The sequence below is a fragment of the Bos indicus genome, chromosome 20 (genome assembly GCF_029378745.1).
Source record: "Bos indicus isolate NIAB-ARS_2022 breed Sahiwal x Tharparkar chromosome 20, NIAB-ARS_B.indTharparkar_mat_pri_1.0, whole genome shotgun sequence".
Taxonomy (NCBI): Eukaryota; Metazoa; Chordata; class Mammalia; order Artiodactyla; family Bovidae; genus Bos; species Bos indicus.
This window is the reverse complement of record NC_091779.1, coordinates 1,472,987-1,498,303: the sequence shown is the minus strand read 5'-3', so window position 1 is coordinate 1,498,303 and position 25,317 is coordinate 1,472,987. Positions and strand designations below refer to the sequence as shown.

At 44.1% G+C, this 25,317-nt stretch overlaps 1 protein-coding gene across 1 annotated transcript in view; it reads right to left on the bottom strand.

Annotated features, from left to right (window-relative positions):
• Positions 1 to 25,317, bottom strand: part of DOCK2 (dedicator of cytokinesis 2) — a 458,208-nt gene that overhangs the window by 418,871 nt on the left and 14,020 nt on the right. The window contains exons 2-6 of the mRNA XM_070774484.1: positions 19,870 to 19,953; positions 8,712 to 8,752; positions 7,524 to 7,579; positions 6,970 to 7,066; positions 4,344 to 4,492 (exon numbers count right to left, since the gene is read on the bottom strand). Coding sequence (XP_070630585.1) covers positions 4,344 to 4,492; positions 6,970 to 7,066; positions 7,524 to 7,579; positions 8,712 to 8,752; positions 19,870 to 19,953 — 427 coding nt within the window. The remainder of the gene's footprint in view (positions 1 to 4,343; positions 4,493 to 6,969; positions 7,067 to 7,523; positions 7,580 to 8,711; positions 8,753 to 19,869; positions 19,954 to 25,317) is intronic.

Here is a 25,317-nt window from a genome sequence, read left to right as displayed (position 1 = left end):
TGCCTGGAGAATCCCAGGGATGGGGGAGCCTGGTGGGCTGCCGTCTATGGGGTCACACAGAGTCAGACACAACTGAAGTGACTTAGCAGCAGCAGCATTAAATTTACTCATAAAAAATTCTAAAACGTACAATTCTTCCTTTTTAACAAAGTATAATAAAACATAAAAACCCCAAAATAGAACACTTAACACTTACAATTCAAAATCAAATTAGCAGAACATTAAATATTTACAAAACTGTATCTTTAAAATACATCCAATTTTGTAGAACTGACATAAAAGAATGGCTCAAAAATGTACCTTTATGGTATACGTTCTAGTTAACAGGCTCTTAGAAGCAGTACTGGGTTGGGGGATGGGCTTTATGTGTGCAGAGGTCCTAACTTAAAGCTGCCTTTGCACTTGATGTTGACATGGAGGTACTCCGTTGTCCATAAAGAGGGGGAGGTGGGCTGATGGAGACTCTGAGAGCAACAGCAGTGGTCCTGCTTAGGAATCACTATCGAGTACCAGATTGGGAATGGCAGCGTTTTCACCTCTTATTTAAGAACTGGATTGAAAGGCACATCTCTCCTCTCATCCAAATGCAAACAGGAGGGAGCCAAAGCTCACTCGTTTGTCCACATTCATTAGGAAATTAACTTCCAACTAGATGTGACTCATTATATTGCACAGCCGTGCTACTGAACGGGCGATGCTAAAGGTGAATAAATGCATTCGACTGATGCTGAGCAGAGGCTCCCAAGACCTGGCAGAAGATGGACCACAGCCAACACATAACTCAATGCCAAGATCTCTATAGCTCCTTTTTCTTCAAAATTTACCAAAGTGGATTCGACTCTAAAAATGTATGAATAAAACAAAATTCTCCCAGGTCCAGCTGGCCTGGGGTTTGAAGGATTCATTTGAGGATTCCTCATTCCTTAGATACCAAAGAGCTTGTCCATCATCAGTTTCATCTGAAACCTGGAAGCTTTAGTCATCAAGGGGCAGGATTGAACCAGGGTCAGGAGAGGCTGCTTCCTGCTGGGATGTCAGACCATTCACTTTGGAGAACAGAGCATTTTGACAGTTTTTCCTTAGGAGGTAAGCCCTGTAGCTCTCTTCTGCTCCAGAAAGTGATCAAATGAACCCAGGACAGAAAAGCGTAGGGGAGGAAACCCTTACTGTATGCTTTTTTCAAAAAATTAATATTATTTTAAGGTAAAGAAAAGAGAAATGGCTTTTTCTGTGGCTCCCCATCATTCTCTGGACAAATCTGAATTTTTTTCTACCTGGCATTCAGACCCTGAGGTTCCAGCCACAGTCATGCTCATCTCTCGGCTCCTCTAAGCTTTTCTCTCTCTCTCTCTGATCTCTTCACCTAATAATTCCTGCCAGTCTTGTTCGATGCAGAGCAGGTGTCACCCCTGCCCTGCCCCCCGCCCCGTCACTTCTCTTCCTCTTCTCAGGAAATGCATGACTTCCTACACACGTGTCTGTTTACTTCCTCTTTCTAACCGGCATGGTCCTCCAGGAGGCAGTGGAAGACAGAGGTTAAGTGCTAGAATTCTGGAGCCAAGTCACCTGGTTCAAATTCCAGTGCCTCCTGGTCAAAATGACCTAATCGACCTGTGAGTCTCCGTTTTCTCATCTAATAGATAGAAATAATAACAGCAACTGCCTCATAGAGGGGTCATAAGACTTGGCTGAGTTAAGGCATGAAAAGTACTCTAAAGTGTACCTGGCAGATACTAGGCACTCAGAAATTTACAATTCGTTCCCTTTGCTTGCCTTTTGTTGCTGCTACAGAGAGAGGCTGTATTTTGTAAATGCTGTGTCCTGAGTGCCTATGAGGTGTTCAATAGAAGTCTGATGGCTGAATGAAAGAACAGAATCTCTGAGGGCAGAAACAGGCTGATTCTGACCAGTCCTCCAAGATTCAGAGTCCTGCTCCCCTGACTCTCACAGCCTGAGCTGATGGTGCTCATGCTATTCCTGACACTTGGACCAGAAATATGGCCTTTTGGCTTTCAGAAAGGTATCCATCCCATTTCAGAGCTCTAAGCCCCTGAGACACCAGACCTGCATTCATTTAAAGTGCCCAGATCTCTGTCTCTCTTCTGGCTGAAGTCATCACGGAAGCAAAGCAAAAAGCAAAGAGCCTCTCAGCTCAGGGCCTCGGCCTCCGAGGGTGTCTCTCACTTCCCCAAAGACAACTGACTGAAACAGAAAGCCCAGTGCTGGTCCGGGGATTCTGCAGAGGGAAGCTGATCAAGGGAGGACCCTGTCTCTCCCTTCACCACCATTCACCTGCTGAGTGCACATCCTGGGCCCAGCACATCAAAATGGATCTGCCTGAGAGGAGCTCTCTGCACAGCCCTGAAGACCACTGAGGAGGTAGTTACTCTTCTGGGTACAAGGGCCCACAGAAGCGCCTAACCCAGCAGGGATGGGTAGGGGGAAGACCTAGGACGGCTTTCTGAGAGTGGCGACCATTTTCTCCCATCCTTGTCAGAAGCCCCCACGAGGAGACATCCAAAGTCACAGATGCCATCGTTACAAAGCAGCAAAACTCGCTCCATTCCCACATCCCAGCTGTGACCATGCTCAGCTAAAGATGACACTGTCCCAGTGGCGCCAACAGCTGCAGAGCACCCTTCCTGTCGCTTTGGGATGGCGAGCGTGGTGAGCAGGTTTGGGCTCGCTTGCCAGCTGCCAGCAGGGTAACCAGCAGAGGGACTGTGCTCCTGGGATGGAAACAGCTGTAAGTTGAACCCACTGACTATCTTTGGATCATCTTCCTAGTGCATGTGACAAAGGTAAAGGAAGTCTGACTGCTAGGAAAAAAACATTTTTTATTCCCACTGAATAGACTCTTTCTACTTCCTCCTCAGGCCATATGTTCCAGTCTTCAGACCCACTTTGCAGTCTTCTGAACACGCTATGTTCTCTCATGCACTCCCACCCTCCCTTTATTTAAAGCCTACTTAATACTTCTTTATCTTTCAAAATTTAGGTCTGATTACCTCCTTTAGGAAGCCTTCCTTGATTTCCTTCTCCAAATTGAATTAAGAAGACTCTTGCTGCCTCAGCCATAACCGTTACCACAATACATATCAATATTTTGCTTGTTGCTCACTCTCAACTGGACTGCCGTACTCTTAGTGTATGGGAACTTTTATTTCTGTGGCCTCAAAAAATCTAGCAGGAAATCAGGCCAAGTATAGGTGCTCAATGGGCTTCCCTGGTGGCTCCAAAGGTAAAGAATGTGCCCACAAGGCAGGAGACCCAGGTTGGATCCCTGGATCAGGAAGATCCCCTGGAGAAGTGAATGCAGCCCACTTCATGTTCTTGCCTGGAGAATTCCATGGACAGAGGAGCCTGGTGGGCTACAGTTCATGGGGTCGCAAAGATTCGGATACTACTGAGCAACTAACACTTATAAGTGCTCAACACGTGTTTGTTTTTGAAGAACAGAAACTAAAGAAATAGGGGGGATGTCTGGAGAGCATTCACTTAACCAGGAGGGAGGGGAAGCCTTACAATCCTCAAATGCTATCCAAGCAGGATAATGGTGAGGCCCAGAGGCCCTGCAGACAAACTGCCTGGGTCTAAATTCTGGTTCTGCCTTGAGAATTGATTTTGGACATGTTATTAACTTCTTTAAGTGTCTCTCAGCTTCTTCATTTGGAAAAATGAGGATACTAAAACTGCCTGCCTCATAGAGTTGTTATAAGAATTAAATAAGACAATGAATGTGAAACCCTTAGTTTAAGACTGGTGCACAATAAGCTTGGATTAGGGGTTAGTTATAACCACTACCATTATTAGTGCATTGACCTACATCAAAAAAATTGTAAGACCTTCTCCTCAACTTCACAGCATTCAGACTAACCCATTTCTGCTTCTTCCACTTTGAGGAAATGCTTTTGTAACTGTGCATTTGCGTTAGCCAATCGCATGTGCCTTAGATAATTTAGGACGGGGGAAGGGACATAAAGTCTTACACTGAGATTGAAGAGGGGGCAGTTGTGAATGCAGGAATAAAACGACAACTAAGCCAAAACGAACCAGCATGACTGTACTCCCCAGCTCCTTGGAAGTAGGTTAACTGAGTGTCCTAAATCTCTAGCCTGCTAATAACCACTGCATAAGCAAGCATCTCTCCGCTTGTGTTTCCCCGGGTCCCACAGGGGTGATTACAAAGGCACACAAGCATGGGCCCCTTGGTAGCAGCTTCTCCCAAATAGAAAGTGGCAAATTCACCACTAAAAGTGAAACCTAGTTTCTCAGAGGGTGAGAGGGAAGAAGGCCTGTGGGGGTGGGGAAAAAAGCCTTTTTTTGGAGGAAAGAGAGGTTACTTGTTGCCATAGTCAATTTTGGATGTGACTTTCTGCTTCAGTTCCTTTAGCTCGTCCTTGGGCAAAGTTCCTGAGAGGAGCTGGGACCGCCACTCCATCAAGTCGTACATCATGGACTGCACCTGGAGAAAACGCTCCTTCTTGCTGGCCTAGGAGAAAAAACAGGAAACAATCCACAGTCACCTGCACCCAAGATCTTGGGCATCTCTTTGGCAAATTGAGCCAAAGTCGAGCCTGCATGTTCATGGGCCATGGCTTGAGTGCCTGCCTGGCCCCACCCAGCTGTGAAGGGATTGGGTGGTGGTCTTTGTCATTGACATGTTTCCTTCCCTGGGGCCACAGGGGTCTCTCAAAAGCAAAAGTAGCAATCCTAATCACTTCCTGGTTTTAAAAAAAAGAAAGGGTTACTTCTGACTCTTATCCAAAAAGATACATGTTGAGCAGGAATGCCAGGAACATCTGCTGCAATACAGGTCTCAGAGGCCAGGCCCTTTAAGGCTAAGAACCAGGGCCACTTCTCTGTTAGAACAGGCCTATTTCTAGGGCAGTGTTCCCCCAAGTGGGACACATGCACAGCCATGGGACATAAGATGGTTCTTGGTGTTACAAAGACACAAGGTCACATATTAGGGATTCAAATAGTGATTCTCCTCTACTCTCCTCCCATCTGTCTGTTTAGGGGATGAGAAAGTTGTAGTTTCTTAGCAATATGTCTTGAACCCCTCTCTCATACTTGTTAATTCGTTTTTTTCAATGAAAGAAGAGAGAAATTCTTGGGCTCAGAGCTTTTAACAGGTACCATAGGAAACACTTAATAACATTGTTTTGTTTTCGTTTACTTGAATAATACACATGACTATATATATAGTCTCTCTCCATATGTGTGTATATATACATATGGCTTCCTTGGTGGCTCAGACAGTAAAGAATCTGTCTGCAATACAGGAGACCCAAGTTCAGTCCTTGGGTCAGGAAGATTCCCCTGGTGAAGGGAATGGCTACTTACTCCAATATTCTTGCTTGGAGAATTCCATGGACAGAGGAGTCTGGCGGGCTACAGTCCATGAGATCGCAAAAAGCTGGACACGACATAACAACTAAACTATTGTCATATATATGTATGTGTATATATATATGTAAGAGTAGTACTTTCCTGAGTTTCGTGAATTGTTCTAGGACTCAAGAAACCTGAGGCTAAGTTGGAGGGAGTGTCATGGGAGTCTCCGAATTTGCACCAAGTTGGGCTCAGAGGTTAAAGCGTCTGCCTGCAATGCGGGAGACGCGGGTTTGAACCTGGGTCGGGAAGATCCCCTGGGGAAGGAAATGGCAACCGACTCCAGTATTCTTGCCTGGAGAATCCCATAGAGGGAGGAGCTTGGTGGGCTGTAGTCCATGGGGTCGCAGAGTTGGACACAACTGAGCGACTTAACTTTGGACAGAAATGTAAGCCGCCTGAGGACCTGGCTCTTGCAGCTGGCGTCTGAAGTGAGGGCGAAGGCGAAGTCGCTCAGTCACACAGAATCGAGCCCTCACACCTGGGTGGCCAGTGTCAGAACTAAAGTGAATGGTCTTATAGGGCATCCGGTTGGTGTAGGAGAGTTGGAGAATTGTTGGAATGAGACAGCATGTTGTAAAATTCCTTGTGTAAGTCATTTAAATTTACTGAAAAGGAAGACAATTTAGCTATTAAGTAAATACTTAATGTGCAGTATGCAGATATGACAAGAATCGTGGAAGTATAAGAATCACTTTAGTAGGGTAAAGGGCATAATGAACTTGCCATTCAAAGATTTCTTAAAGAAAATGTCAAGTTTCCATGGTGCATGTGTCAAAGGTGGTGGAGATAAATAATACATCACTTTAGCTTTAAATCTGCTGTTTGCCCCATAAACTTTACTAACAACTTTTGGGAAACCTATAGAAGGTAACTGAAAGTGCCCGTTACCATCCACTGTGAAAGAGCCATATAGGAGTCAACACTCATAACCATAAAAGATGAGCATACAAACAGCACAGAGCACCAGCGAATGTACAGGATGCTGTGACAAATGTGCACGAAGCCTTGGCTGACACTGTGACTCTCAGCTTAATGGTTTTCTTAGCTATCCACTCTCATTAGGAGTTTTAGAAACATCAAAGGAGGATTCAAAATTAGATTTACTTCAATACAGGGAAAACCATGCAAAATACACTCTTAATTTTTCCAGGGTCAAGTTCTCTCATAGATCTGATGACAATAGTCACTAGTTAATTGATACATGAGAACAGTATTTTTCAAGGTGTTATCAGCAGACCACCAAATCAAAATCCCTAAGTTTATTAAAATGCAGAGCCCCACTGAAGGAAGCTTTACTTTCAATAGCATTCAAGGTGATACTTAAGCACATTCAAGTTTGATAACTTTTTCATTAGTTTAAAAAAAAACCAGAAGGATCACCTCAGATGCCCATTTACTGTGACTCTGCCACTAACTCACTGTGTGGCTCTGAGAGTCACCTAACTTCTCTGGGCTTTGATGACCTCATACTGTTTGTTACACTCCACCAAGGCTACATTCCAAATCTGAACCAAGCCAAAAACTGGAAGCAGCTTCCATCCCAGGGTTGAGCAGGGTTTCGAGTCTCACCACGTAGAGCTGTTTCCAGATGCTGCCCCATTCCCAAAGTGTCGTTGTCACTTCTTGTGCCAGAGGAATTTCTGCAGGAATAATGTTCTCGATATTTCTATTTAAAGTGGGAGAGAAAACGGTGTGAAATTGAGACCCAGGTGCTAACAAGATAAAATGCTGGCAAATTTGCATTAAGCTGCAGCTGCTGAGAGGGGCCTTGCTGGCAGGAGACTAAACCACTTCTAATAGCCACACCAATTACATTATGCAAATGCAAGGGGCTTCCTTTTTCTCTGTCCTCCTGCATTGAGGTGGGCCCTTCAAGCTCATTATTCAGAATTAATCTACATTAATTCAGTTCAAAGGCAGCTGCCAGTGAAAAGTTTGATTCTCCAAATGTACTAATACCCCCTCAGAATCAGATGCGAACATGAATCAGTTTGCACTGGAGACAAACACAGGCACGAAGAAGACAGAACCTTTACATCTGCCAAGTCAGGTTTTCAAAGCACATAGGATGCAGAAATCCACGAGCCACCGCAGAATCAAGTCTGGGGAAAGAGGGCAAATACCTTTTTTTCTCCACTGTCACTTCTTTGATGTAGATAAAGGATTTTGGAAAAATGCCCTGTGGGGATGAGATAAGATAAGATGAGATTGGATGACTTGTCCCTATAGAAAAAACTGACCCCAGGTCTTCATGATTTTTCCAAAAGCTACTAACTGGTAAAAACCTCCAACTTCAAAGGAATAATTTCAGTTCGACAGAACAAGTGGTGGGTGTTAAATTCACTCATTTAGGCCTAATTCCTCTCCCCTTCTTCAGCCGTTGTTCAGGATCCCACAATAGCCCCCTAGATTCCAAAGAATGCTCTAACCTCACTGCGATCACTCACACTATCAGATGGGCAAGGCAGGAGCGCTTGAGAGGTTCACTCTAAGGGAAGGGTCTCTGCCTTTCCCCTCTCCTGCCCAATTTTGGGAAAGCAGCCACCCTGTACTGTCAGAGAAGGTCAGGTCCTGAAGCAACAGTGTCCCTGGTTAGCATGTGGGCTGCTTTGATTTGAGATCTCTTTCTTTCTGGATTTATTTGATTGTTCTCTAGAGAGCAGAGAGGGACCATGCCTTCCAATACAGCATGTCAGGGAGGAAGGAAGGAGCATCTATTATTTCCTTTCTCCATAAGCTTGGCTCAATCGACAAGAGAAGCTGAGCAATTACTTGGACATTCCTTCATCAGTTTAGCCAACGTGAACACTGGGGACATGAGGTAACTGCTAGGTACCGTGAGATGTCAGGAGATGAGCAAAGCACGTGCATCTCCCATGGAGATGGTGGTGTGGTGTGGGGCTAGGGCAGAGGAACTCCCTGAGGGCTGAGACTGGACCTGTCCCTCCTAAGTCATGTTGGAAACACAGGTGAGGAAAGGACGAATGCCCCAAGCTAGCTAAAGAAAGACTAAAGCCAGCTAAAGAAGATAAATTTCAAATAAAAAACACATGATTCAATGGGACTGGAGAAATCATATATGGCTGGCATATTAGGAAAATTTTCAGGGAGAAGAGAGCTCTGGAAGTTGGCCTTAAAGAAGGAGTGAAGGGGGAACGGATCAAACTACAGCAAAGAAAACACTGGACACAAGGAGAGAGGAGTGAAATCAGTCTGCAGACGTGCACCAGCGGGAAGTAAATCGCCCAGGGGACTGGCAGGGTCACGCACAGACAGCAATACTGCCCCAAATAAAACAAAATCGTCCTCACCTGTAACATTTTGTGCTTTACAAGGTATCCCCTATACCAGTCTGCAAAGAGAAAACAAAGAAACAGGTCTTTCATCTATTCTTACAAGTCCCTTGCTGGGGTTTATTGTTGTTGCTGTTTGTTTTTCACCAGCAAAGAAATTGCAAAGTGTTTTAGACCTCAGGTCTAGATCAAAGCCCTAGGATTCAACTCATTCTATTGAATGAGTTGCCAACATCTCCAAAAGTGACCAAAAATACAGGGATTTCACATAAAAATGCAAATTTAATCCTTTAAAAAAAAAACACACAAAACAAAACAGGAGGCCAGTGCTCCCCGACGGCTGCAGTTGGCTACTGGTGAGGGGCAGCTGTTCTCATCAGACAAAAGGAGGCATCTCCAACTCACCAGCCTCTACCCAGCCCCTCTCTTCTTTCCATCACCTGCGTGCATCCTTCCTGTGTCCATACGCATGTTTTCAACCTCTGCCTTAGGAACACAGAAAGGCTGAGAATGTTTGAGGAGTTCGGCAAACATTCTGAAATAATGCCCACAGTTTTAACAGCAGCAAATTGTGTCTAACACGTGATCTGCAGAAGTTAGTCATTACAAAACAGATAGGTTCAGGGATGCGTGAAAGGACAGGAGTTTTAAAAGATTCTTCCCTTTGAAGGAATATCAAGAATGATTCAATTAACAGAAATCCAAATTATATACACAGTCCTCAGACAGAATGAGCCTTGGAATAGCAAGTATTGATGACTATAATGAGTCTACCCGCCTTTGAAATGATTCAAGCACAGCCAAGTAGTGGCATTTGTTACCTCTGTAAATAAAAAGCGTCTGCCGGGAGGCTCATTAGCAAATCCTCATTACTGGGCTGACAGATTGCTGTCGAAATATGTTCTCAACAGACATAAGTGTGAGCCCCAAAACAAACATTTAAAATGCAAAGTCACCCCTCACAGTCCTAAGCCAGCTAAAGAAAGTTCTAAAGCAACAGGGGCCCAAAGTGGTTCCCATTTTAAGAGACAAAAAGGTAGAGGAGGGAGAGAAAATGGAAGGAATGGACATTGGAGAGAAAGAATCTCAGGTTTGGAATGAAGTATCATTCTAAATGGGCTTCCCCAGTGGGTCAGTGGTAAAGAATCCACCTGTAAAGCAGGAGACACGGGTTGGAACCCTAGATTGAGAAGATCTCCTAGAGAAGGGCATGACAACCCACTCCAATATTCTTGCCTAGAGAATTCCGGGACAGAGGAGCCTGGCAGGCTACAGTCCATTGTGGTGCAAAGAGCTGGACATGACTGAAGCGACTGAGTGTGCACGCACGCACACACACACATACACACATGCCACACACACACCATTCTAAGTATCCTTCATATATGAAGCCTTCTAATCTTCACAGCAACCCTATAAGGTGGGAAATGCAATGGTCCCATTTTACATAAGAGTGGCCGACCTGAGGCATAGAGAAGTTAAGTAACTAGCCCAGTCACAGCTAATAAGTAGCCATCACACTGTGCTTCTTGTCTAGTGGAGGAAGGAGCATGGTGGACGCCTAATACTACCACCCTCCCAACATCTGAATCCCCAAAACTACATCCCCATTAAGTACTTCCCGTGGTGGAACACCATCTGCTTCATAAAGAACCAGATTCTAGTTTTACACTCTAATCATTTCCCCATAAATACTGGTAATAATTAACTGTTAAAATTAGTGCTTATATTAATAGTGCTTGCTGTGCGCCAAGAATTCTGGTGAAGCTTTTTGTTTTGTTTTTTCACATTATAGATTGATTCTATAAAGTAGGTACTATTATTGCCTCAACTCTGCAAATGAAAATAGAGAGGCACAAAGAGATGAAGAACTTGCTTATGGTCACACAGCTAGTGAGTGATGCACCTAAATGATTTAAATCCAAGCATCCCACTGTGGAGATGACCCTCCATAGTAGTTCACTAGAACAGCCTCCTTTATTTGCAGTTTTTTCCCATTCAACCAACTTCTCTGTAGCATTACTATTGACTGCTGCTGCTGCTAAGTCGCTTCAGTCATGTCCGACTCTGTGGGACCCCATAGACGGCAGCCCACCAGGCTCCCCCGTCCCTGGGATTCTCCAGGCAAGAACACTGGAGTGGGTTGCCATTGGCCTCTCCAGTGCATGAAAGTGAAAAGTGAAAGTGAAGTCGCTCAGTTGTGTCCGACTCTTCACAACCCCATGGACTGCAGCCCACCAGGCTCCCCCGTCCATGGGATTTTCCAGGCAAGAGTAGTGGAGTGGGGTGCCATCACCTTCCCCAATTACTATTGACAGCGACCGTGTATTGATCGCTAAATGCACACAAAGCTGTACACCATGTGTTGTGTGTGTTTCCTCTCATTTAATTCTCATATCACACTGTGAGTTAAGCATGATTATTCCCATTCTGTAGTTGAAGAAACTGAGACTCAAATCAGTGGAGATGCTGGGCCAAATCACAGGCCAGGGTTCAAGGGCAAGTCGTGTGGCTCCAAAGCGGTTGCGCTCCGTTGCCCGCCATGTGATGAGCACAAGCCCGATGGCGTTCTCTTAGACGCACACAGTCGACGTTCTCCTGGCTGCAGTGGCTGCCAAGGCTACTAGACTCCCCGCGAAGATGGTCAAGGGACTGCCAGCTGCTCACATCGGCCTCTGCACAACCGGGCCACCCTCGGGGTCCCTGGACTTCCTCCTCTAGCACCACCACCCTCCCTCACCCTTGATAACCAGTGACTTGCCACCCCTTGTAGGAATCCTGATTCTCAGAACTTCAGCTTCTGATTCTCAGAACTTACCCTCAGCATCCACATTTGGACTCCCAGATTTAAGTTCAAGAAACACTGACTGCTCTATTCTGTACATGGCACTGGCCTAGGTGCCTTCAGAAATAAATCCCCAGTGATCTTTGATGAAACGGGCTTACCACCATCTCCACTTGCTACATGATGATGAAGCGTCAGCCTCATCAGATCTGTTCTTAGGACTTTTTCTGAGAGTCCCAACTCTGCTGAATCAGTGACCTCTGTGACCTCTGATGTATGCTCCCGAATCTGGTCACCAGTCAGTTATATTTGGGAGAAGGCAATGGCAACCCACTCCAGTACTCTTGCCTGGAAAATCCCATGGTCAGAGGAGCTTGGTGGGCTGCAGTCCATGGGGTCGCTAAGAGTCCGACACGACTGAGCGACTTCACTTTCACTTTTCACTTTGATGAATTGGAGAAAGAAATGGCAACCCACTCCAGTTCTTGCCTGGAGAATCCCAGGGATGGGGGAGCCTGGTGGGCTGCCATCTATGGGGTCGCACAGAGTCAGACACGACTGAAGCGATGTAGCAGCAGCAGCAGCAGCAGCAGCCATATCTGGCTGTACTCCGAGACCTGACAGGACAGAGAGCAATAGTTGACAGGCACAGCAAAATCCATGACGACAGGCACTCTGATCAAAACCAGGCTATGGGTAAGAGCGCTGCCCATACCCCAGGCCTTATCCCCTGGCTTAATGCACCTTCAGTTAATAACAGGGAAGGCTTTTTTGTCTAACCCTACCCATGAGACAAGAACTTTTTAAAAGAAAACTCACAAACTACATCCTGGGAAAGATGAGAAAAGGGAGTTTCAGGTTTTTTTTTTTTTTTTTTTTTTTTACCATTCTTATGGAAAATAATAAACTCTAACTGTCCTCCTTTCCCAAAGCCCAAATATCAAAATGAAATGTACCTAAATTCTCCAGTGACCCAGGAGTTGTGTGGTGAAGGGGAGAAGGAGGAGAGATTAAAAATATCCCAGCACATCAAAAAAGAATCCACATCCTATTTAATACAAATCCAGTCCTCTCTCTGCCATCTGACGGCAACATGATCTTTGGTCATGTTACTTAAACTTCATTATTTTCACCTGTCAAATGAGGGCACTGACACCTACCACTCTATGTGGTAGGTGTTAGTTGCAAAACTGTTTTTAAAACAGAATTATGAAGGTAAACACATCTGATAAAGGTACAACATCTTAGACTGGAAGAAAACATACCAATTTCAGGAGGAGCACTGCCTGAGGAATGGACAAAAAGACAAGAATGCAACAGGGAGGGTAAGCAGGGGATCTCAATGATCTAAAATGTTTATTTCTTTAAAACATATATGAACTGAACACACAAAATGTTAACCTTTATTTGTGTAGTGAGTGTCTCAGTGTATTTCACTTTTCAGTTTGATTGAAATATCTACTAACGTTAAGAAGAATATAACAGAAGCTACTATCCATCGGTGCTTAAGAGCGTGAGCTCTGAAATGAAAGCCTGAATCTGAATGAAGATCTGCAACTTCTGAGTGATCTTTGACAGGTTAGTGCATTTCTCTAAGCCTCAGTTTTCTTATTTGTAAAATGTGAGCAATAATAACGTCTGTCTCATAGGCGTAAATTAGATAAGAAATTCAGTTTGTACAGTGCCTTGCATATGGTGTTAAAAAATGAGTAAATGCCATTCTGTCTTTTAAAATTCCATAATCATCATCATCATCAATCAGAGAAACTTAGGCATATTTCCCGTTTTACTTTCAGAACCTACAGATTTTGAATATTGTTTGTTTGTTTTCAGTGACATTTCAACTTATTTCCATAACAACAAAGCAAATGACACATTCTTCAAATTCAACATAATGGAAGTTTATTGATGTTTTAGCCTCACCCACAATTAAAAGGGAAGAAAACTTATAAACTCCCCTCAATGGGACAGCCTTACTTCAGAAAACAGAGCCCCTGTTAACACCAACCTGTCTCTAGAGCAGACCCAAAGGAAGGACCATCTCCCTGCAAAGTGGCACTTTTGAAAATACCATCTTAAGTCCTTATAATGCCCCCTTCGTACCCTAAAAACAAAGGACCCGGATGGGTCAGGATCACTTTGAGTGGAGTTGTCTCAAGAGAAACTGCTGCATGGCTCTGGGCGCACCCCACTCTGTAGGTGGGAGATTCCAAACCCTTCATGCAGAGCTCTTTGCAGCTGAACCAAGGCCAAGCTGACACATGTGCCACCTTAGAAAGAAATATTTTTAAGTGAGAAGAGCAAATCTCAGAATAGTATGTACAGTGTAGTCCCATATTTTAAAAAACACTGACGTAAGAGCCAGGTCTTACCTTAAGGAGGTTAAGCTATGTCAACTTCCTCCTCATCTATCCCCCTTGTTCCATTTTACTAGTAAGTGAAATTCAAAAGTTCCTTGGAAACCCTGTCTAGACACCCCATTATCTTCACCACTAAGACTGAACTCCCATGGCCTGTGCAAGTGTGTGGATCAGGAAATGGAAGGGAACCTTCCCTGGTGTTCTGGAAAAGAAGAGTCAGGGGGCAAATAACTGAGTACGGAGAAGACATTCCCTCTGAAGGGCTTATAAAGAGAGTCTAGGTGGCCCAGTGGTTGAGAACCTTCCTTCCAGTGCAGAGTATGAGGGTTTGATCCCTGTTCGAGTAGCTGGGATCCCACGCTCTGTGGGGCAAATAAGCCCACACGCTGCGACCACCGAGCTGCGCACCACAACGATTCCTCGGGCTGCAACCAACACCCGAAACAGCCAAAAACTAATGAAGTTAATTAACTTAATATTAAGTAATAAAATATTTTTTAAAACAAGAGTCTCAGTAAGCTGGGCTACCCCCAAGGAACATCCCCCGCCACAGTGTAAGCAATCAGGAGGTAGAGGGTGTTTTTCAGAGGTGGCCATTGCTGCCTTCCGGGTAGGTGCATGGTATGGCTCTTACCCCAAAACCAAATCCAAGCATAGGGGTGTCATCCAGAAGATTCATTCAGAGACAATGGGTGCATCTGGCTTCTTGTTCTCCAGCTCCATGGCTATTCATGCAGAGGACTGGCTGACCTTTGGGCTTGTTTGTTCAAAAAGACAAAAAATTGCAAAGAGACCACCCCAAATCCCTTCTACCCTCAGCCTTGTTTAAGCTGGGGAAGGGGAAGGAGGAGAGGAAAATTAAACTGGACATGGTATTGGAGTCTTATGAGATGTTGTTAAATATCAAGAAAGATGTCAACCAAATATAATTGAAGGAAGTGATGGGAGAAAAATAACACTCTGTATTTATGTTTATTCCCCCATGAGGAGTTCTGACTGCTCAGTAAACACTTACATGTGTTTTCCACATCTGAGAGCAGGACGTAGAATGTTTATGCTGCCTCTGGGTAGAAAAGGCAGCCTGAAAGATGTAATGTGGACAAAGAAATAAACATTAGGAAGTCTAAGGCTCAGCAATGGGTGCCCTTCTGAAATGTTTGAGTTTTTAATCACAAAAAAATATTATCTAAAAGGAAATACTAAAAATGTTAGTGTTCTAGTGAAAGGAAGTTCATTCATGCCTAAGGTTTCAGCTCACATTTTCTTTCCTCCATTCATCTGACTGCATAAGTTCAGTACACAGGCGAAAAGGACATCAGAGGGCCAGCTTCTGGGTTCCTGGAGCCAAATTCCTAACATACATATGCACCTGCCAATCTCAGTTTAATTCTGTATAATGAGGGTTGGGGGGAGAGATGGAATCCAACACAAAGCACCTAGAAGCCAAGCATGGGGCTAGACAGCTTCTCCACTTTTCTTATTTTATCCTCATAGCAAATCCAGGAGCAAGGTGATGATACTCCATTTTGCAGGTTGAGAAAACTGAGGTCTACCTCCCTAAGATTACTCAGCAAGCAGATAAATGAAGCAGAGAATAACTTTTTGATTCAAAAGTCCACGCTTTCTCTATGTTTGCATCTCTATGCCTGCCCTGCAAGTAGGTTCATCTGTACCATTTTTCTAGACACAGAGCGAGGAAGGAGAGCGTGGGGTGAACTGGAAGAGTGGCACTGACATGTACACCCTACTGTGTGTGAAACAGACCGCTAGTGGGAAGCTGCTGCACAGCACAGGGGGCTCAGCTCAGTGCCCTGTGACGACTGAGAAGAGTGGGACTGCAGCGGGTGGGAGGGAGGTTCAGGAGTGAAGGGACAGCTGTAAATCTATGGCCGATTCACTTTGTTACACAGCAGAAACTAATGCAACATTGTAAAGCAACTGTACTTCAATTAAAAAAAAATAAAGTCCAAGGTGAAAAGACAGCCTTCAGAATGGGAGAAAATAATAGCAAATGAAGCAACTGACAAACAACTAATCTCAAAAATATACAAGCAATTCCTGCAGCTCAATTCCAGAAAAATAAACAACCCAATCAAAAAATGGGCCAAAGAACTAAATGGACATTTCTCCAAAGAAGACATACAGATGGCTAACAAACACATGAAAAGATGCTCAACATCACTCATTATCAGAGAAATGCAAATCAAAACCACAATGAGGTTCCATTTCATGCCAGTCAGAATGGCTGCTATCCAAAAGTCTACAAGCAATAAATGCTGGAGAGGGTGTGGAGAAAAGGGAACCCTCTTACACTGTTGGTGGGAATGTAAACTAGTACAGCCACTATGGAGAACAGTGTGGAGATTCCTTAAAAAACCGGAAACAGAACTGCCATACGACCCAGCAATCCCACTGCTGGGCATACACACAGAGGAAACCAGAATTGAAAGAGACACGTGTACCCCAGTGTTCATCGCAGCACTGTTTATAATAGCCAGGACATGGAAGCACCCTAGATGTCCATCAGCAGATGAATGGATAAGAAAGCTGAGGTACAAATACACAATGGAGTACTACTCAGGCATTAAAAAGAATACATTTGAATCAGTTCTAATGAGATAGATGAAACTGGAGGCTATTATACAGAGTGAAGTAAGCCAGAAAGAAAAACACCAATACAATATACTAACACATATATATGGAATTTAGAAAGATGGTAACGACAACCCTGTATGCGAGACAGCAAAAGAGACACAGATGTATAGAACAGTCTTTTGGACTCTGTGGGAGGGGGAGGGGGGAATGATTTGGGAGAATGGCATTGAAACATGTATAATATCATACAAGAAATGAATCGCCAGTCCAGGTTCGATGCAGGATACAGGAAGCTTGGGGCTGGTGCACTGGGATGACCCAGAGGGATGGTATGGGGAGGGAGGTGGGAGGGGGGTTCAGGATGGGGAACACGTGTATACCCGTGGCAGATTCATGTTGATGTATGGCAAAACCAGTACAATATTGTAAATTAAAAAAAAATAATAATAATAATAAAAAAATACATGACAAATAAAAAAAAATTAAAGTCCATACTCTTTCTACTTCTTTTCTTTTTTTTGGAGGAGAAGGGAGATTTAAAAATTACTGAAAAATACAAAATAAAAATATTCACTTTCTATCACCTAGAATGAATCATTGTGATATTTAGAGAAATACACTTTGACTCTTCAAGATTATATTTATTCTATTCCATTCCCCTCTAAACTTCTCAATTTTATTAGTTTTTTTTTTGTTGTTGGGGGGGCAGTTACATTTTACAGTTTTCTAACAATGACATTCTTTTTGACAGTCATAAATAGTATATCTTTTAATATTAATTTTGATTAATCAATTCACTTGGACTCAATGCTTGCCAGTATTTCCTCCTATGGCAGCTTTTCAATTTCTATATTTTAACATTTTGATTCCTCTCTCAATTGGCTGGATTTTATTTTTTGAGTAAGGTTTCTATAAGCGGGTTACATGGGCACACCCATATATTTTCTACTGACTCATTTTGACTAATTTTTGACTAACACTGTGGTTTTCACTTTTTTTATATATATTTGCAGAGAGGAACAGTTTTCAATTGGAATCAAAAGCAGAACTCCCCATTCTGTAAAAAAAGACAAGACCAGGCCTGATCTCCAAGCCCTTAGCCGTCTAAGGCCCTCAGGGACTCTTGGGATCCTATAAATTCCAGTTTGAAAACTCCTTATGGGTATCAGTGCACTCATGCTAAATCCTAATCATTTTCATACCAATTCTCAGATATCTGGAATCAATCTAACAGACTTCCAAATACTGTATTTTCAAAGTATTCATGAACTGGCAATCATTTGCTAACTTAACATGCCCAGATCTTTCCAGAAAATTACTGTGGCTGCTTATTAAAAAGACACATTAAAATAAGGCTGATCAATCAAAGTTTTAATGAGAAACCAAACCCCAAAAGTTTAGGAACAAGGAGATTAATCCCCAAAACAAAGGTGGGTTGAGTCAGAAAGTGCAGCCTTTTTGACCATCAAGCTCCAGGCCAGGCAAAAGTAAAGAAACGCTCTGATTATGTGCAAACTGTGTGGTCAATTTACTGCCCTGAAGCACTTTCTCCAGGAAAACTACATGAACACAAGAGAAACACACTCATCTAAATTTCAAAATGTAGGATGTAGAAAACATTCTGAGGCTGTTTCACTTCTTGGAAGGCAGGCGATGGAGGAAAGGGAGCTCGTCTTGACAGGAGTGGAGAGAACAGCCCCTGACTCGCGATGTGATGCTGGGTGAGTCATTTCTCTTCCCTGAGCCTTGCTCCCTCACCTGCAAAGCTAAGGTCTCTGCCTGTTTCTCAGGATTAGCACTCAGTAGCACAAAAGTGACACTGAGAGGAGTCAGTTTGCCTGCTGCCTTTACTTTTACTCCTTGCCCTTGGTAGATTAACTCAGAGTTTGCTCATCTGCCACTAAGCAGAAATGCATTTGTAAAACATAGGGTTGTGCTGTGGGAAAGGGGAAGGGTGTTTGTAATCAGATCTCCACCCATCTCCCCTAGCCCCACTCAATCTGCATGTAAAATGAAATCAGATTGGGAACTTTAGAGGCCTGAACACTGAAAAGTTCATAATATCTAAAATAACAATAGTACCAAAGAGTACATGTTAGGAAGGTGAACAAAATTCTCATTTCCCCCACAATGTCTCCTGTAAAGTTGCTTTGACATATCAAACTCTTTCTCCCTCCAAAAAAAGTTTTGTTTGTTTGCTTATTTTGGTTTGCATGTGTGTGTTTGTGTGTGCACATGCATGTGTGCAAGAGTACATGCACCCCTACACAAATATGCAGGGTTGCCTTGTTAATCACATACAGCTAATCTTTGGCTGAAGATGCTACCTATCCTATGGGTTGCTATGAGGAGTAACTAGCCTAACATGTAATGGGAATAGTACAGTTCCACCTATGAGGTGAGAACCCACAGCTGGCCAGTTCTGTAGGCAGCCTCCTTTCCTCTGACCCTCTATTTTCACTTGAGGGGGCCTCGTTAACAGAAGCACACCTGCTTGGTGCCCACCCTTCACCCCCACCCCAGCATGGGACAGCCTAACCTAAGGGATTAGCTGGGAAACAGGGACGTAGCCGACTCTGCCCTTCCTTCTCTTTGCTCCGCCTGGACACAGGAAGGACACACGGTACACCCTCCACACAGCAGGATTATAGGCAGGCCCACATGGTGGGGGGTCTGGGGAGATCCACCATGGTCCAGCTGGGCAGTGAGGACCAGGAGAGCCTGCCTGAATATAGCTATCATATTCGTAAGTTCATTCAACTCTCACACCCATGCCGTGGTCTCTATGTCAATCTTATCAGTGACACAGTTGATACATTGATTTCTAACGGTCTACCTCATGAGTCCAAGGCCATTAACCTTAGTGCAAAGTTTACAAAGTACCCACTACCACCAATAACACCACCATGATACTGTGGTTACAGCCCAACAGACACTTGGCTTCACGAGAGACAGCACCTCTGTGCGAAGAAAGAGATGCTACCTTGCCTAAGACAGGGCTCCCAGCTGGAAGAAGGGAGTTAACACTGCTCCCTGACCCAAAGCTGGGCACCACAGTCCTCCTGAATCAGGGTTATAATTTTCCAGACCTTTCAAAACCCTGATAATGCTGATTTCTTTATAATGGTGTTAAAACTAATAAAGAAGCGTATCCAGAAGGCGTCACAGTCCCCCAACAGCTCCATGGCGCAGCAAAAAGCACAACAAATGTCAAACCACACAGTCAGGACTTTGCTTCTCAGTATACATTCCTACAATAACAAAACACTGTCTTTAGTAAATTTGAAAGACTAATATCAGCAAAATGTATTTAAACAGACCACGCAGAATTGCAAGTTCCAAGAGAAGGCCGGAGCGGCTGGCTATGTCCTGGGGGTGTCCCAACACCTTTAGCCAAGCTCCTGGCTTCCCAGGATCACCTGGGCCAGTGACTCACCTCCACAGGTCTCCTGTATTCGTACCACATCACCAATCTGCAGGGAGAGTTGGGAGGTCCCGCTCCCTTGGAAGTTGTATATGGCTGTGAAATGAAAGAGAGGACCAGTGAGACCTCTGGATACCAAGAATCTCTGCACCTTCCTTTCTTGACTTTATCTGATGCCCATGAAGCCCTCATGGGCTGAACAAAACCAGCGTACAAACCACCTCTTGCCACAGGAATGCAGGCCCAGTCTGGCTCCCAAAGGCCTCTGCTCATTAGTCAAACACAGCCTCTCCCTTGCCAGGCTCTGCGCCCCAGCCTGGTGATAGGAATGGTGTTTATGTCATCTCCCGTGCTTGATTTTCCACGGTCCCGTGCTCTGCCATCCCCTTGTTCCATTCTCACAGCAATCCTGTGAGGTGTAAACTGTGATCCCATTTTGCACATGAGGAAATGGAGGTGCTGAGAGGTTAAACAATTTGGCCAAAGTCATTAGGTTAAGAAGTGACAGGAAAATCAGTATCTAACATCTCTATTTTCAGCTGCTATCATGGGCTACTTGCTGCTCCTGTTACTCCATCCCTGGTGACAGCAGCCTAAAATACCAGTCTTTCCTCCACTCAAAGACCACCCAGTCTTCACTGTCTAAGAAAGCCGTATTTTCTCCTACCCAGCTCTAGACAACCTGTGTTCCTCTATCTTAAAATGCCTGTTTCTTGGCCTTTCCCAAAGCTTATCTTTCAGGCAAGTTCTGTTTTCGCCATGAGGCCCTCCTTGACTTCTCCAAGCCGCACTAACCACCCATCCTCATCTCCTAATAGTTGGTAGGATTCTTATGAGTACTTAACATTCAAGAGTGTACTCTGATTTCCCATTTACACTGCCAGTTTCTGGGGAGCAGCAGTTGGCTATGAAAATACCCAGAGTCCCCCCTGTGCTATCAGAGGCCTCTGCTAATCCCTGGGAATGTGAGATTACACTCTATCATTACAGTGCCTAGCCCTTGCTCAGCATAACTTAAGTGAGGATCAGGCCACAACCTTAACGTAGAGATGAAGCTTGTTCAAGGAATACCCAACTTGGGAGGTCTTCAGGAAGAGAACACAGTGATATTTGATTTGACACATGAATCAACACACATGTGGTTTGATTTAAGGAAAGACCCTCAGGAGGATGGATGATTTGAACCTACAAGGTTGTCCTCATTCATACAGGCAGCAGGTATTCAGTGTCTACAGTATGCCAGTATGATCTTGCTCTTTTGGTGAAAACACAAATAAATATAAGGTTATAAAAAATGACACATGTGATGGAAGAGACAAATACGGCCACCTGGTAGGTGACTTTCCAGGTGATACAGTTGGTAAAGAATCCACCTGCCAATGCAGGAGATGCAAGAATCACAGTTTCGATCCCTGGGTTGGGAAGATCCCCTGGAGTAGGAAATGGCAACCCATTCCAGTATTCTTGTCTGGAAAATTCCAGGGGTAGAGGAGCCTGGTGGGCTACAGTCCATGGAACCATGGGTTGCAAAGAGTTGGACACGTCTGAGCACACCACACACACATGAGAGAGAATAATGGGGGGGGCATCAACTTTTCCTGGGATAGTTAGTGAAGGTTACTCCCTGAGCTGATTATAGATGGAGGAGTCAAACGAGTCAGCTATGGGGACAACGAGCGGAAGGGCATTTCAAGAAGAGGAAACGGTGTGTTCAAAGGCCCTGAGTGAGGAAGATACCTGGCACAGAGAGCATAAGGGAAACTGCCATGTGTGGAGTATGCTGAGAGAGGAGGGAGAGATGCAGACAGGCTGGAGAGGCAAGAATCGGGTCACGCAGGACTTCCTGAGGAGTTTAGGCTTTATTCCAAGACAACAGGAAACTGAATAGATTTTACTCAGGTACTTGATAATAGATTTATTCAGATACAGTTTGTCCACTTAAAGTACGTAACTCAAAGATTTACTCACAAGTTGTGAAACCATCACTAAGATTAATTTTAGAACATTCTCAACACCTCAAAAGGTTCCCCCAGCCACAAGTAGCCACTCATCTACTCTGTCTCTGTAGATTTGTCCATTCTAGACATTTCATATAATATATGGTCTTTTGCAACTGGCTTCTTCTGCTTAGCAAAAGGTTTTAAAGATTCATCCATGTTATAGCAACTCTCATTACTTCATTCATTTTTGCTGCTGAATAATACCCCATTGTATAGAGACATCTGAGGATGGAAGGCTGAAAGGGAGTGATGTAATTCCATAACACCGACTATCACTCTGGCTTCCATGTAGAGAGTGGATAGAGAGAGGCAGAGTGGATGTGAGGAAGCCCATGAACAGACCCTTGCTTTGTCTTTCTAATCCCAGAGGTCTCTGGACCAAGGAGAGACAATGCTGTTGAGCCATGTGACAAAACAGAAGACCGACTGAACTGAACGAGGAGAATCCTGAGTCCTCTTGGCAGTCTTACCATTGACTCAGTCCATTCCCTCTCCCTTTGGCCCTCAGTCTCTCCTTACCTGTCAACAAATTGCATTCAAAAACTACCTCTTAGAGCCAAATCAGCAAAATACGGTGACGCAGGGAACTGCAAGAACAGGTGCTTGCAATGAAAAATCTGGCAAAAATGGTCAGAACCAACTTTATCAGAACCCTGAAAAACAGTCAGGAGTTTACAGCAACCAGGCAAATGCTTACTCAAGAAAAAGGAAGCTGAAACCTGGTAATGTCTTGTAGCAATTTACCTTATCCTTATCCCATTCTCTTTTCCCCATCTTTTGTTGTGGCAGTCTTGAAGATGGTATTCTATGTTCATGGTGTGGATTCCCAAGGCTGGAGGGAGCAGAGCAGACCTTGTCCCAAGAAATTGTAGTTGTTTGTTTTGATCTGTCTGTAGGCTTCCTGAAGGACTAAAGCCTCGAGTTTGCCTTTATTTCCCTGATTTGGGACTATCCTAAGGCGGAGATTCAGATGACACCACCCTTATGGCAGAAAGTGAAGAGGAACTAAAGAGCCTCTTGATGAAAGTGAAAGAGGAGAGTGAAAAAGTTGGCTTAAAGCTCAACATTCAGAAAACTAAGATCATGGCATCTGTTCCCATCACTTCATGGGAAATAGATGGGGAAACAGTGGAAACAGTGTCAGACTTTATTTTTTTGGGCTCCAAAATCACTTCAGATGGTGACTGCAGCCATGAAATTAAAAGACGCTTACTCCTTGGAAGGAAAGTTATGACCAACCTAGATAGCATATTCAAAAGCAGAGACATTACTTTACCAACAAAGGTCCGTCTAGTCAAGGCTATGGTTTTTCCTGTGGTCATGTATGGATGTGAGAGTTGGACTGTGAAGAAAGCTGAGCACTGAAGAATTGATGCTTTTGAACTGTGGTGTTGGAGAAGACTCTTGAGAGTCCCTTGGACTGCAAGGAGATACAACCAGTCCATTCTAAGGGAGATCAGCCCTGGGTGTTCATTGGAAGGAATGATGCTAAAGCTGAAACTCCAATAGTTTGGCCACTCATGCCAAGAGTTGACTCATTGGAAAAGACCCTGATGCTGGGAGGGATTGGGGGCAGGAGGAGAAGGGGACGACAGAGGATGAGATGGCTGGATGGCATCACCGACTCGATGGATGTGAGTCTGAATGAACTCTGGGAGTTGGTGATGGACAGGGAGGCCTGGTGTGCTGGAATTCATGGGGTCGCAAAGAGTCGGACATGACTAAGTGACTGAACTGAACTGAAGGTGGAGATGCAGCCATGCAAAGGGGATTAATCAAAAACATTAATTCAAAAGAACTACCTGCTGCTGTACAGGGCAAAGAATATAAGCTGGGGCAAATGATAATCCTACCTCTAAGCCCGGGAGGAAAGGCTTAGAATTGAAATGCTTTGGAGAATAAGAGCTTTGAAGAGTACCATATATCACTAGGGATCTAGAAGACCATGTAGAGTTGGACACATGTTGAGAAAGGGTCTGAGAAAGCCCACATCTCAGCTCTGGTTGACTGTCAAGCTCCATGCAGGCAGGAAATGCAGGCTAAGGCAAAGTTGTAACTGGGCTGGCTAAGTGTTGAAGGTATGTCCAAACACCCACACACAGCTGCAAAGAGTAGATTGTTTTCTCTCAATTCCGGGCATTTAGAGACTTCTGTGACCACATGCAACAAACAACACGGTCAAGAAAATGTTTTAGAAAAGTCACTAATCAAACCAACTGCTACAATCTGTATGAAGGAGTGACACCAAGCCCTGGTAAGGAGGGAGACTCTGACGTCCAAGCTAGCACATCATAATATTCAAGATATCCAGTTTTCAACACAAAATTTTGAGGATTGTAAGAAACAAGAAAGTACAGTCCATCACAGAGAAAAAAAGGAAATTAATAAAAACTGTCCTGAAGAAGGATAGACAATGGACTTAGGAGACAAAGACTTTCAATCAATTATTTTAAATATGCTCAAGGAGCTAAAGAAAACTGTGGACAAGGAACTAAAGGAAACCAGAAAAACAATGTCTCCAAAAATGGAGAATATTGTTAAAGAGAGACAAATTATAAAAAGGAATCAAATAAAATAAATCCTTTGCCCAAAATGAAACTTGAGAGGACTCTCAGGGGATTCAGAGTTCTCTTCTCCTGCATAAAGATGCCCTGTTTCTCCATTTGCCTCCATACTTGGCCTGACTTCGAGCCCTGCCCCCAAACAGGCTGTTGGCATTTGGACGCTACAGCTTGCTGATGCCCTAACTCTGCAGATTCCCCGCTTCCTGAAGCCTCCAGCCCAAGGTCTGGCTGACGACACACCTGACGTGGGGCTGGGCAGGGCCACAGAGGTAAGAGGTTTCTAACAGAGGAAAACCATCCACAATGCGTTTACCTCTGGAGCACTAGTAAAGTAGGCCTGTCCATCAGACATTTGAAGTTCAGAGCAAGGCTCTTATTTTGTTCCCAGACTGTAGCCTTCCCATCTTTCCTTAGGACTCTCTTCCTCCAACTCTGCCCAGCTCTGTCAGGTGAGAGGCTTAAGAAGGTATCTTGGACAGATCTTGAAACCTGATATTCAACGTGAAGGTCTGTATACATCCCAAAGACTCACATTATAAGAAAATGAAAGTAACTGACATTGCCATTTAATTTATAAATGTATTTCTGCCTCTGCATGAGGACCTCTGTTCTCAAGGCTCCATTTGGGGAAAAGAAGACATTACTTGTCGACAAAGGAAGTGGCTTTGCATACCAATACCCAATTCTGTTAAGTTTTCTAAATGACTAACAGGAAACTTTGAACCAGAATGCCACCCTTTGCTGAAGTTTTATTGCTTATCTATGAATCTCATTTGAGTTGTTTCTGACCAGTGTCAGAGCAGGTCATCTATTTCACCACTCCTGCAGGTCTAACCACTCTCAAGTTCTGAGTGAGTGACGGAAAAGGCAGAAAAACAGGAGGAACCTACAGGAAT